This window comes from Podarcis vaucheri (assembly GCF_965113315.1).
Source record: "Podarcis vaucheri genome assembly, chromosome: 10".
In the NCBI taxonomy this organism is placed as follows: Eukaryota; Metazoa; Chordata; class Lepidosauria; order Squamata; family Lacertidae; genus Podarcis; species Podarcis vaucheri.
The window spans coordinates 51,472,513-51,485,338 of record NC_138748.1 but is presented as its reverse complement, the minus strand read 5'-3'; the positions used below and the strand labels follow the sequence as shown (position 1 = coordinate 51,485,338).

Genomic DNA, 12,826 nt, shown 5'->3' with positions numbered 1-12,826 from the left:
TGTGTTTTGAAATAATTCTTCTTTGGGGGCACATTTTGTATAGCAATTTCTATCAAGTAAATAAACCACAATAGCAACTCCAATTGATTATTCCAAATTGCCAAGGGCCTGACATAAATCTTTGTTCAAGCACCTGAAGTTTTTTCCCCATCTGCTTCCCCTGTGTTTCCACAGTTTTGTGATGATTCTTTGTGTGTATGTGTATTACTTTGGACATCCGTCCTAAATGTATATGTAAACTATTTCAGCTAAAACATTAACTGAACCAAGCACACCTCCATTCCACCTCTTTATCACAAACACCATTGTATCCTAGCTGTTGAGCTCCAGCCCCACTTTGCTCCAGTGACAGTATATACATGCATTTCAGCGTTTTCAGACCAGGATGTGCCTCTTCTGGGATGCACGCCCAGGTGAGTCATGTGACCCACGCCTCGCTCTCGCCCCCCCAAAACCATTTTTTGGGGGGGCAGATCTCACGCAGCACCGAAGATCATGGACCTGGGAGATTCATAGCGTAAGAGCACATCAGCCAAAATGGCCGGCACGATTTTGTGCAAAGAAAGGGATGTCACATTTTTTTTCTAGGGCACTTGGCAGGCACACGTATAGGGTGGGAGGACTACACTCTTCATCCACAATCAGTGAGTGGCAACTGAAGAGGATGGGATGGGATTGATTGCATTTCAAGGTTTACTGTTTGATGGCAGGTGTGGATGGAGGTTAAACTGGACTGCCTAATGCAGCTACCCTCATGGTGCACCTGCAGTGTGTTCAACTAAGACTGGCACAAACCGATGACATAATGGGTTTATGTGAGCTTCAGGGATCACTGAGCAGGCAGACCATGATGTCTGCCCTTTGGGTCTGGCCTTACCCTGCCTTACAGTTGATAAGTAGTGGTGTCAGCCTCCAGGGATGGTGAGAAATCTGATTCAGATCACAAATTGTATCTATCAAATTCGCAGTTTTCAAAACAACGACAGCCATCCTTTGAAACTGGCCAAATTTTGCAATGCAGTTCTCCAACCAACCAATGTTTAGAAAAACAGTATTATTATTAGGTTAAAATATGCATAAAATAAGTACATTGTACTGAAGATAGCATACAAAAGAAGAAATTGCTTGCAAAAATATGTGCATTAGTCAAAACTGCATATAAAACAGTGCTTATTAGGATAAATTCTGAAATGCTGAAGAGCTTTCATGAGGATTTAAAACAAGCCTCAAATTGCTGTAGAAATGAGAAGAACTGATCTGACCTGCTTGGCTTCGAGAACATGGTGGTCTCATGTGCCCTGAGATGGCTTCTCCCCCCCCCCCAGAGCAGGGGTTTCAGGTTTCTCTGGCTCATGTCCAACAATACCCACCACTCTACACTAATTATTAATTGATGAAGTATGCTATTGTATTTTGTAAAACGTGGTTTGCGTCTTTGGTTTTGCAAAACAAGTGTGGGGATCAAATACAGAAAATGAACTTTTGCATTCTGTCCAGCCCTCTGGTTCATTGTAGCAGCAAATGCTCCTAATTCTTCTTTTCAATCATCTCTTACAAACCTTATGTATGCCATTTACTGCTGGACTCTTGCCTCTTGTGGCATTGCTATATTATATAGACATAAGGGCTCATCTTGATGGGACATGAAAGTAACTTATTAGCACTCTCTTGGTAATGATGGGACATTGAATGGTGTGGAAAAGAAGAATGGAAAATTAGGGGAATGCAATAGAGGGTACCCTAGAAAAGGGTGTGGCTGGCTGGAACCCTGAATAGGATCGCTCCTGTTAGGAAGGAGCATTTTGTTACACGTTTCACTTATTAATTTGTTGTTGTTACTGCTATAGCACCTTTAGTCTTTCTTTCAAGGAACTCACAATCTAACATTTGACAGAGGGGAGGCAACAGTGGAAGAGGAACGAGATGGAGACAGAGATAAACTGGCGAAAAATATGTGTTTATTTTCATTAAACATCCTTTGAGTTACTTACAGTAGGATATGGAGACGTAGGACTTTTTCCTAAAGCCTTCACAGAAAAGATGGGCTTTGATGAGGGATTTGATGGGAATGAGCAGTTATAGAATATTCAGCCGATAAATCAGAATAATCACCTGACTGCAGGTGACTTGAAAGAAGTGGGGAGAAAAAGAAGTGGCAGAGCACCGATTCTGATAATTTGTGGTCGCTTTCATGTGTTCAGAAATGCTCACTTAAAGCATTTTATATTTCTCTCTCTCCTCTGTGGAAGAGAAGGCACTTCAATTCATCCTGCACTGAGGCACTTATCCCTGCACTGAGCTCAGTTCTGTCCTGGCCTGTGTGAAGCAATAACACACATTATGCAATGAACAGCAAAAGTGTTTGTGGTGAGATAAGGAAATCTTGACAAGTGCAGTATTCAGTGTGGTATCAGGTCTGTGGGCTCTGTCCTTCAAAGAAGCCTAGTTCAGGGCTAGCCCAGCTAAGATGTCAAGTTATTTGAGGGGTGGCACTGAAACCACTTATAAAAGGCGCATCACAGGATCCATTGCAGTCCAGGCATCTCCCCCCCCACACACACTTATGTGTGTTCTACTTGCACATGACTGGACATGGTGCTGGGAAATTGATAAACAAATAGAATCATACCAGGAAATGGGGAGAGAGAGCTGTAGGGACCTCGTGGCTCACAAGGAGACCCTCTCCAGAGCCCGAAGAGAATGTCGGTGAGGGCAGAGGAAACCCCGAAGAGACTTGAGGCACAGTGGGGCTTTGTTTAGGCTGCTCAGTCTCCCCTATTAACAGCTGATGTGCAGGGTAGAACTCACTTTCTCACGCATCCTCTAGCTTGCAGCCAGTTTTGGTTTGGATTGAAGAGAGAGCGGGAGAAAGATCGGGAGACCAGGGCGGGGAATAGGCATTTAGAAGCTTTTTAGAGGGTGCTCCCAACTTCACACAATTTCACTTACACACACAGGGGGCGGAATGTGCCTCCCATGTAAAAAGGTAAAGGGACCCCGACCATTAGGTCCAGTCGCGGCCGACTCTGGGGTTCCGGCGCTCATCTCGCTTTATTGGCCGAGGGAGCCAGCATACAGCTTCTGGGTCATGTGGCCAGCATGACTAAGCCGCTTCTGGCAAACCAGAGAAGCGCACGGAAACACCGTTTACCTTCCCGCAGGAGCGGTTCCTATTTATCTACTTGCACTTTGACGTGCTTTCGAACTGCTAGGTTGGCAGGAGCAGGGACCGAGCAACGGGAGCTCACCCTGTTGTGGGTATTTGAACTGCCGACCTTCTGATCGGCAAGTCCTAGGCTCTGTGGTTTAACCCACAGCGCCACCCGCATCCCTGCCTCCCATGTAAGTATGCCTATATTGCAAAGGATGCTCAGGTGCAGCTACTGGATCACATGTGGGCATGACTTGAGATCGGCATTTTCTCTGTAGCATTGCAAAGGATTCTGGGTGGACCTCTTAGATCAGGGGTGGGTATTTTCGGGCTGTGGGTCAGATGTGGCCCTTTGGGCCCCTCTCTATCTGGGCCCTTCTCCAAGCTGCACCCTTCTCCAGCCACACATGCTCTCCTAGCTGGTCCAGTTGTGCTGCCACACACTGCCCTTCCCCCCTTTGCTGCTGCTCTGTCAGCAGGTGAGCAGCAGTGCAACTTTTGAATGGGAGAAGAAGTATTGTGTGGCCACATTAGGAGTTGACGAGTGTGATTTCGGAGGACATCAGTGCCACTGTTCCAGGGGCTCTCTGAAGACTTACACCTGCTGGTTGTAGAGCACACTTTTGTTCCACAGGCACTTGGAGTGTTCTTGAATGTTCAACCAACGTGCGCCAGATCCCTGCAGATACAATGAGTCTAATCTGAGCTAATCTCTTGACCAGCTGCATGTAGCTCAGTTGGTAAATCTCAAGGTTATGGGTTCAAGCTCCACCTTAGGCAAAAGGTTCCTGCATTTCAGAGGGTTGGACCAGATGGCCCTCGTGGTCCCTTCCAACGAGGGATGGAAGCTTCTTGGCTGGCTTTCAGGTGTACTGGAGTGTCCCTGGGAAAGATATACCTGTCTTTCTGTGGTGCCTTTTCCAGCAACATGCACCATACTGAGTTTTGCAGAGAATGCCATGTAGACACTCTAAGAGTGCTGGAATCTGAATGTTATCTTAGTTTTTCACTATTGAACTGCTTTTGTCTTTTCCGGTGATAAACAGTTCAATTTCTATTACAAAGAGATGGATTTTTGTTTTTAAATGTACTTGTCTGTCTCTTCCTTCAATCAGACTCCAGTCTTGGCTTCTAAGCCTGTTGCAGACAGCCTTCTCATGCTGCGTGACAAGAGGTGGCAAGATGTCCGAAGCCTCTTGACCCCAGTCTTCAGCGCCGCAAAGACGAAAGAGGTAAGATGCAGGAAGCAGGTGCTGTGATTCCATGTACAGTACAAGAAGCTTTTCTTTTTCCTCTTGCTGGATGTTTCCCAAGTGTGTGATGTTTAGATGACTGCGTAATTAATGGCTGTCAGTCATCCGCTGACAAACTGTTTAATGCCTCGCTGCTCTGCCTATGTAAAGTCATTGCTTTTTGGGGGGCAGAAGGGTTTTTGTTTCGTTTTGTTTATCAGGCTGCTTATCAGAGAACCAAGTGTGAGTTTTCTTTTCTGAATTCTTTGTCTCATTTGTCAACGCCAGGCATCCCCCAACTCGGCCCTCTGGATGTTTGGGGACTACAGTTCCCATCATCCCTGACCACTAGTCTTGTTAGCTAGGGATGATGGGAGTTGTAGTCCCAAAATATCCAGAGGGCTGAGTTTGGGGGTGCCCGGTCTGTGCTCTCCAAGAACCCAGTAAACTTTGGCTCCTGACGTCTCTACAGATTGCAAATGAGCAAATTTTGTGACACTGGAAACCTGGAAATCTCCCGAGGGTACAAGAGCTGGAAAACTAGGGCAGTTTGCAATCAGAGAGCAAGTTATGTAAAATAAAATTACACTGCATGGTTGGGATAGCAATATTTATTTAGCATTCCTGGATTGTCTTGGTTAGAACTTGATGGTGAGATTTCTCTCATTGCCTGCATTTTTGGGGGTCTGTCGTTTGTTTTTATATGACCGTTCAAGAATGCAATTGTGTGAGAGCAGGCAGCGGTGACTGGTTTGGGAGGTACTTCATTTAATGTAATTTAGCATACCACGTCAATAGCATGTGTGGGAGGTCAAGGAACAATTATTTGGCAAAATGAATAAAGGTCCATCTCCTCCAGATTGGTCTGCTCTGATTGACAGCTGCTTTAGGGCCTCAAGCAGAGGGGATTCTTTCCAGTAGTGGGTGGGGCAGGGGTGCTTACCTGTTGTTGCACGCCATCCCCATCTCTCAACGGTGCAAGATTCCAGGGGTTCCAGCTGTGTTTCCTCTTGGAAATGAGACACAGCAGGGACAGTGGTGGTGGAGGGAGGGGTCCTAGCCATTTGCTGTATCACACAGAGTTCCTTTGATCCATTGGCTTTCCTAATGGCTCATCACCCCAGGCTATATCCTGGACATAGGAAATTTTGCCTAGCTTGGTTAGCTCTTCACACATGTTATTTCCAGAGGATTTAGAAGTGTCTAGTACACAGCCTAATGCACAGGGTCTGGCTTAATAACACATTGGTCTGTCAACCCAGTTTTCACACTTCAAGCATTGATTAAATTCTAACACATGATGGACCTAGAACTTTAGGGTGACTTGCACCTGCAAACTCATTACACTAATATTACTATTATAACATACTATAATATACTATTATATAATATATAAGTTGTTTATTTTAAAGTTATTGTGATTTTAAAAAAAAAATATTGGATCAGATTGTTACTATTAATGTTTGATGTTTTATTATGTATTGGAAGCCACCCAGAATGGCTGAGGCAACCCAGCCAGATGGGTGGGTGATGGATGGATGGATAAATAAATAAATAAATAAATAAATAATAATAATTATTATTAGCACTGATATTACTACAGTAAGTGTCAGTAACACTAATATTACTACAGGGTTGTTGTAAGGATGGCAGCTAGACAGCCCCTGTGAACTACTTGGTATATTATTGTTCTCCTCATGCTACTTTTAAAAATAATACGTTCACTTTCTCATTGTCTTGTATCTCATCATCTGTGCCAGTGTGTACTCATGAAAGTAGATCTATCAGGGTCTACTGTTAGGTCTCTGGGTGATTTTTGGTAGATGGGCAACAGTTCTGGGATTCCAGATGTTTAACAATAGCAGCAGCAATAGGACCTTATGCACCCAAATTAAGTTGCTGAAATGAAGGAATTGAACCAGGAGTCGATTTTCGTTTGAAAGGACTGTGAGCTCAGTTAAATCCTGGGACTGAAAACGTGTTCATTTAAAGAAACCCTGTTCTTTAATTTGAACTGCATGTCTTTTGCACAAGGCTCTGGTTGGCAGATCTTGTTCTTGTAAGAAAGCAAAACCAAAATAGATCTGAGAAGCATGAAGTCTGCCCACCCACCGTCTAGCACATGACCAGTCCAGACAGTGTAGCAGCTTCATGCATGCCAGCTGAGCTTTTTCTTTTTCAGCTGTGGCAGAGTGGCTGTTTCCCCATATGATTGTGGGGCTCCATCTGCTGCATGCAGAGGGCTCTGGATTGCAACTTGCAGCTTCAAACGAACACAGTAGCCATGGTTATAGCTTGCATGTACCCTGGTACAGTTCCGTTGGCTCAATACCTATTTTATTCATACCAACACAGGAATGCTAATAGGAAATGCACCTTTCTGGCATAAGTGGAGTCCTGGGCAGTGCTGGTAATTTATTTTTGCTTTCATGAGTAACCTAACCTTAACCATTGCCTGCCACAGGGAAAAAAAGTCTTTGCTGTCTCCCTTACTGATCATTGCAGAGCTATGAGCTCTCTTGCACATATAATGCACGCAGCACTGAAGCAGAGGGCATGTTTGTGTTTGATAGTTGTTATTTTTTATTCTAATAGCAATAAGCTGCTAGAATATAACAGAGCTGCAAGGCAGATTCTTCAGACTGGACAGGAGTTATATTAGTATTCCAGCGCGGCTGATTTCTCCATACCTTTTTCAAGCAGTGCGAGACTCAATTTAGACTGCGACCAACTTCCAGCAACTCTTGATTAAAATCCAGTGTAATGCCTCAAAATTCATCCCTGAAAGGAAGGTGGAATTCTCGTCTTTTATAATTTTAGGCTCAAAAAGTAAACACGTTCCTCATTCCAGTGCCTGTTCTTCGGTTGTAAAAATTTTCCACTGGTCAGAAGCCTGTGTTGTTTTGACATGCTGCTGTCGAAATCCACAGTAGCATCTAAATGTGTCTGGCTCCTTTAGCTCTATAGACAGCTGTTGCTTAGCAACACCAGCTGTCACCTCCTTATTATGGTAAATTCTAATTGGCCATAAGCCTGGCACGGACTCCTGATTAATCAGAACTGACAATATCATTGGTTATGCACCTAGACAACTGACTCTGTCCCCCCCCCCCCACATTTGATAGCAAATTTAATAAATCCTTAGGATTTTAAGGGTGTGTGAATGTGTTTGGGTGTGTGAACAATAAATCCAAAGGCCTCTTCAGTAAATGAGGCTGAGGGAACCGAAAGAGAGAGTTTTGCTTTGCCTTGGCAGAAATTAATCTCCCTTACTGTGGGTCATCATTGGCACAGGGAAAATCCTCTAGTTTTACTTCTGTTTTTATACCTAACGAAAGATAAGGCCCCTGGTTTGTGCAGAGCAACCCCTGCCGGCATGAGTCAGACATACTTTAGCTGCACAAATGGTTCCTTGGACATTGTGCTTTGCAGGGATGGATGTCTGTGTTTACTGAGTTAATTATTTAAAGGAGAGAAGGGAGCGCACACTGTTGGGTCTCATGCTGTATGGCTGTTAAGGGGCAGTACCAACTGCTAGCAAGGGAGAGAGAGCAGAGACTCGTACATGGCAACAGCAAACTGTTAAAACAAGCAGCAGTGACAACAGCAGAGTCTTGCGGCACTTCAATATTTATTATAGCATAAGCTTTGGTGAACTGGAGTCCACTGCATCAGATGCAGCAAACACTCTAGTTCATGAAACCTTATGCCATAATAAATGTGTTAGTCTTCAAGGTGCCACAGGACTCTTTCTCGGTGTTGCTGCCACGAGCTAACACAGCTCCCTCTCTGTAAACAGTTTGGGTTTTGTTCTTGTTGTGGTTGTTGTTGTTTTGTTATGGTAACAGTTCTGTTCTTAGCTCCCTGTTTTAAATTAGGAATAGAGGAAGCTGCTTTATACTCATTCAGACTCTGGGTTCATCTAGCTCTGTATTGCTTACACTGACTGGCAGTGGCTGTCTAGGGTTTCAGGCAGGGGTCTACACCAGGCCTACCTGGAGATGTTGAGGATTGGAGCTGGAATCTCTTGCATGCAAAGTGGTAGATACTCTGCCATTGAGCTATTGCCCCATTCCCCAATTCTGTATATTTTGCCTGTCAACAGGATATTCTAGTTTGTGGCAAATGGGGGTCTCCCCCTCCCTTTTGCCGTAAATACTGGCAAGAGAATGGAGAAACCAAAACAGTGATTCAAGCACACACCAAAGTATATCTGATGTGCCATTTTCTTCTTCTTTTCAGAAGCATTCAATTCCCCATGCAGAAAGTCCCCACAAGTAACCACTACTTTTATTCTGGAGAGCCAGTGTGGTGCAGTGGTTAAGAGTGGTGGACTTGTAATCTGGTGAACTGGGTTCGCTTCCCCGCTCCTCCACCTGCAGCTGCTGGGTGACCTTGGGTCAGTCACACTTCTCTGAAGTCTCTCAGCCCCACTCACCTCACAGAGTGTTTGTTGTGGGGGAGGAAGGGAAAGGAGAATGTTAGCCGCTTTGAGACTCCTTCGGGTAGTGATAAAGCGGGATATCAAATCCAAACTCTTCTTCCTCTTCTAATGCCAACATGAGTGAGACTGGTACTCACCTATGCTGAAGCGACTCTAAACATGATTTCTCCTCCTTTTTGTATCCCCCCCCAATTTTTTCTGTTTTCTAAAATGCATTTTCATTTTTTTACATTTGCAGGTTTAAGGAACTTTTTAATAGTGCTAATGCTGCATGAGGGAAACAGCCTTTGCCTTTTAAATTCAGGTGATATTATTGCCTGTTCTTGAAAGGAGCCCTCTGTCTAAAAACACTGTCCTGTATAGCAGTAGTGCTTATTTGAGTGACAAGAACATTAGATGTAAGAAGCAGAGGCGCCAAGCCAAAGGGGGCATTGTTGAGTGGAGGAGAAGTGAGGCATCGCTAGGATAGGGGGCAAATGTTGTCCTTGCACAGGGTGCCATATTGCCTAAGTCCATCTCTATAGGTAGAGCCCTGCTGGGTTAGGTCAAAGGCCCAGACTTGGCTGAAATAACCCACCATCCTTTCCCAGCAACTGGTATTCAGAATCAGAAATAGACTGCCTCTGATCCTGGAGGTAGAATATAGCCATCATGACCTTGAGCCATGGATAGCCTTATCTCTGTTAATTTCCCTTTTAAAGCCTTATAAGTTGGTGCTCATCACCACATAATGATCATTGCCTTGTTGAAGTGATGGCAGCATCCACACATGTAAGAGGGTGGCATCAGCAGACTCAGGGATACTCTGAACTTTACAGAAGTACACTCCTCCCTCCCCTCCCCAAATCTGTAGGACAAAAATATCTTGCAAAAAACACCCCTATGAGGACCGAGCATCCTCAGAAGCCACTAAATGCTGCATCTATTGGTGAAGGGGCATGAGAAATGGGGGGATATGGGGAAGTTAAAAGGAGTTATCCTAAAAGAAGGCATAAAGAAGGCTGATCGGGAAGTGAGAGCTGGACCATAAAAAAGGCTGATCGCCAAAGAATTGATGCTTTTGAATTATGGTGTTGGAAGAAACTCTTGAGTGTCCTATGGACTGCAATAAGATCAAACCTCTCCATTCTTAAGGAAATTGGCCCTGAGTGCTCACTGGAAGGACAGATCCTGAAGCTGAGGCTCCAATACTTTGGCCACCTCATGAAAAGAGAAGACTCCCTGGAAAAGGCCCTGATGGAGGGAACAAGGAGAAGGGGACGACAGAGGACGAGATGGTTGGACAGTGTTCTCGAAGCTACCAGCATGAGTTTGACCAAACTGTGGGAGGCAGTGGAAGACAGGAGTGCCTGGTGTGCTCTGGTCCATGGGGTCACGAAGAATCGGTCATGACTAAACGACTAAAGAACAACACAAAGGAAGGCATGTCTGGCTGGCTTGAGCACTGCATAGCAGCACTCCACACTGCCACAATTTGTTGATAGTCCCACCTATCTAAAACTTTTTCTAAATGAAATTTTTCTATTTAAAAAATACATGAAGATTAAATATGAACTGATCTGTCACAGGGTATGAGTATTTTCCTGTTTATATGAACCAAGAAACTCACCTCTTATGATCTGCATTTATACGTACACATTTTTGGCAACGTGAAACACTACGATGTGTCCTAAAGCAGAAGTATAGCTGAGGGTTGTGGTTTGAGGAGCTTTAACTCCTCTCATTTTGCCTGGCCACTACTTGGTTTAGAAGCCAACCCAAATTTCTCCCCCAAAATCAATATTTGCCCATTTCTGTAATTCCTCCCCTCTCTTTTATCCTCTTGCTGTCAACGATACGCTCAGAGCATCTCCATTGACAGAAATACTAAACTTTCTTCTTAGCATCGCTCCTGCTGTAGCTAAACTAAGTTCTACAAAACTGATGAAGTGCTTATGTCTATCTTTCTCACACACACGCTTAAAAATTAGTGTTTTTGTTCTCAGTGCTCGTACTTATGAATTGGTGCAATCAGCTTTTACTCCTTCCTACCTATCTTGGTCAAAAGAACTCAAGTGACATGGGGTGGCGGTTTATTTTATGGATGGTGTGAAAGTGTTAAATGCTTGGCTCAGTACGTTCCATGGCTTGGGTTCAATACAGTACATTCTGTGGTTCAGGGGGGCAGGCTGTTCCTTATGCCAGCTCTTGAAATTGCACAAGGCAGTTAAACAGCATCATAAAGCCCTTTTCTCACTTAGCAATTCTTGCTTTTGTACCGTATAGAACAACTGGGGGGAGAGAGGGGCAGCATTCTGCCCTGCTTTTCAGTGCTCCATGCACTGCCACTTTTCACCATTTTGTGTTGTGGCAACGTGCAACGCAACACCAGACTGTTGCACCTTCAGACTAAACAGACTGAACAAATCCCAGTCGAAGCATGATTAAATGCTACATGGAGTTTAGAGTTTGGGGTGCAAACAAACAAACATGAAATTCTGCAAACCAAAATGTACTTATGAGTTCTATTTATGCTGCCCAATCTTTCTTTTTTCGGCCTTGCCACCTCACTTAAGAAGGCAGAAGCCCGTCTGCCACACTAATTGATGTGTTTTTTTCAGAACAGGTTCATGTGTGCAATGATTTTGACACGAACAAAGAAAATTTGAGGGGGGTACGCTGTTTCTTGAGCATCCAGACTATGCAACCAACACATACCCTGGCAATATGGTCTATAACTATCCTTCTTGAAACTCATTCCCCCCCCTTTTTTTTCCTTGACAGGGTAGGGCTGAGGCAGTTAAGCAGCTTGCTTGGTTTAAAACATAGAAACATTTCCTCACTACTCTGTGAACCAGCCAGTCATCACTGTTGCACAAATGTAGCTTTCTATGATAGAAATCAACTGAAGCTGTGTTGCCAAGCAGGTAGAATCTTCTGTGGGCGTAGGAGATATTTTGTTTAGAGCCTCAAGTTGGCAGATCCTAAAGGCCCCCCATCTTGCTTCTCCCCGCACACCCTGCCACAGCCTCCGCAAGGGCATGCTGTTACTAGGAAATCCACAAAACATGCTTGTGGAATTTTACTTCCTTTGCTGTTGGGTTAAAAACAAGTACTGGCAGAAGCCAAGCATGGAAAGTTTCAACCAGAAAGGTTAAAGTTTGACAATAACATGGGGGAACAGAAAACAGCGAATTGTGTATGTGAAAAGTTGAGCAACCTTCGTAACAGGAACGATTAGGCATGTTGGCTTTGCAAAGCAAATAATATTTATCTTCCAAACTTTCCCAAGGATTTCAAAGCGTTAGAAGGAAGATAAGCTTATGAAGAGATAGAGGAGTATTTATTTGTTGGATCTATATTCATATGAAGGGTGGGGAACTTGTGGCCCCCCAGATGTTGTTGGATTCCAGTTTCCTTCAGCCCTAGCCAGCATGTTCAGCAATGATGGGAGGTGTAGTCCAACTCTTCCCTACCCTTAATTTATTCACTACCTTATCAGTAATTCCTTCCCATCATGGTTCAGGCAATAAAATAACCAGCATTAAAAACACAAATATATGAGCTGCTTGAAAAAGAATTAAAAAGGAATCAAAAATGCAATCCTAGAAGCAGCAGGAAGATACAAATAACACAGTTTCTGAGTTTAAAAGCCTAAGGAAATAAAATGTTATTTTACATGGCACCTAAGACTTCAGAGTGCATGTCTGTGCGGGGTTGCCATATGTCCTCTTTTTCCAGGACACAACCTCTTTTTCATGGGTAGAGTCGTCATAACAATCCATAGTTAAAAGTAGAAGTCGGCAAATGTGTCCTCTTTTTTGCTCTTCAAAATATGGCAATCCTACGCAGTCCCATAAAGAAGGCTGATCACCAAAGAATGGATGCTTTTGTTGGAGGTTGCAGAGCTTTGAAAAGTTAAAAGGTAAGGTGCAAGATTGGCTACATTATGCCCAAATCAATGAGGTTTTTAAGTTAGACAAAAAAACAGGATTCCAGGTGGAAAAATCGAAACTCGAG

At 44.0% G+C, this 12,826-nt stretch overlaps 1 protein-coding gene across 4 annotated transcripts in view; it reads left to right on the top strand.

Moving 5' to 3' along the window:
* TBXAS1 (thromboxane A synthase 1) overlaps nucleotides 1-12,826 on the top strand; it is a 207,933-nt gene that overhangs the window by 112,467 nt on the left and 82,640 nt on the right. For all 4 annotated transcript variants that reach the window (XM_082240544.1, XM_082240547.1, XM_082240545.1 and 1 more), the window contains exon 6: nucleotides 4,267-4,383. In XM_082240544.1, the coding sequence (XP_082096670.1) occupies nucleotides 4,267-4,383 (117 nt within the window). The remainder of the gene's footprint in view (nucleotides 1-4,266; nucleotides 4,384-12,826) is intronic.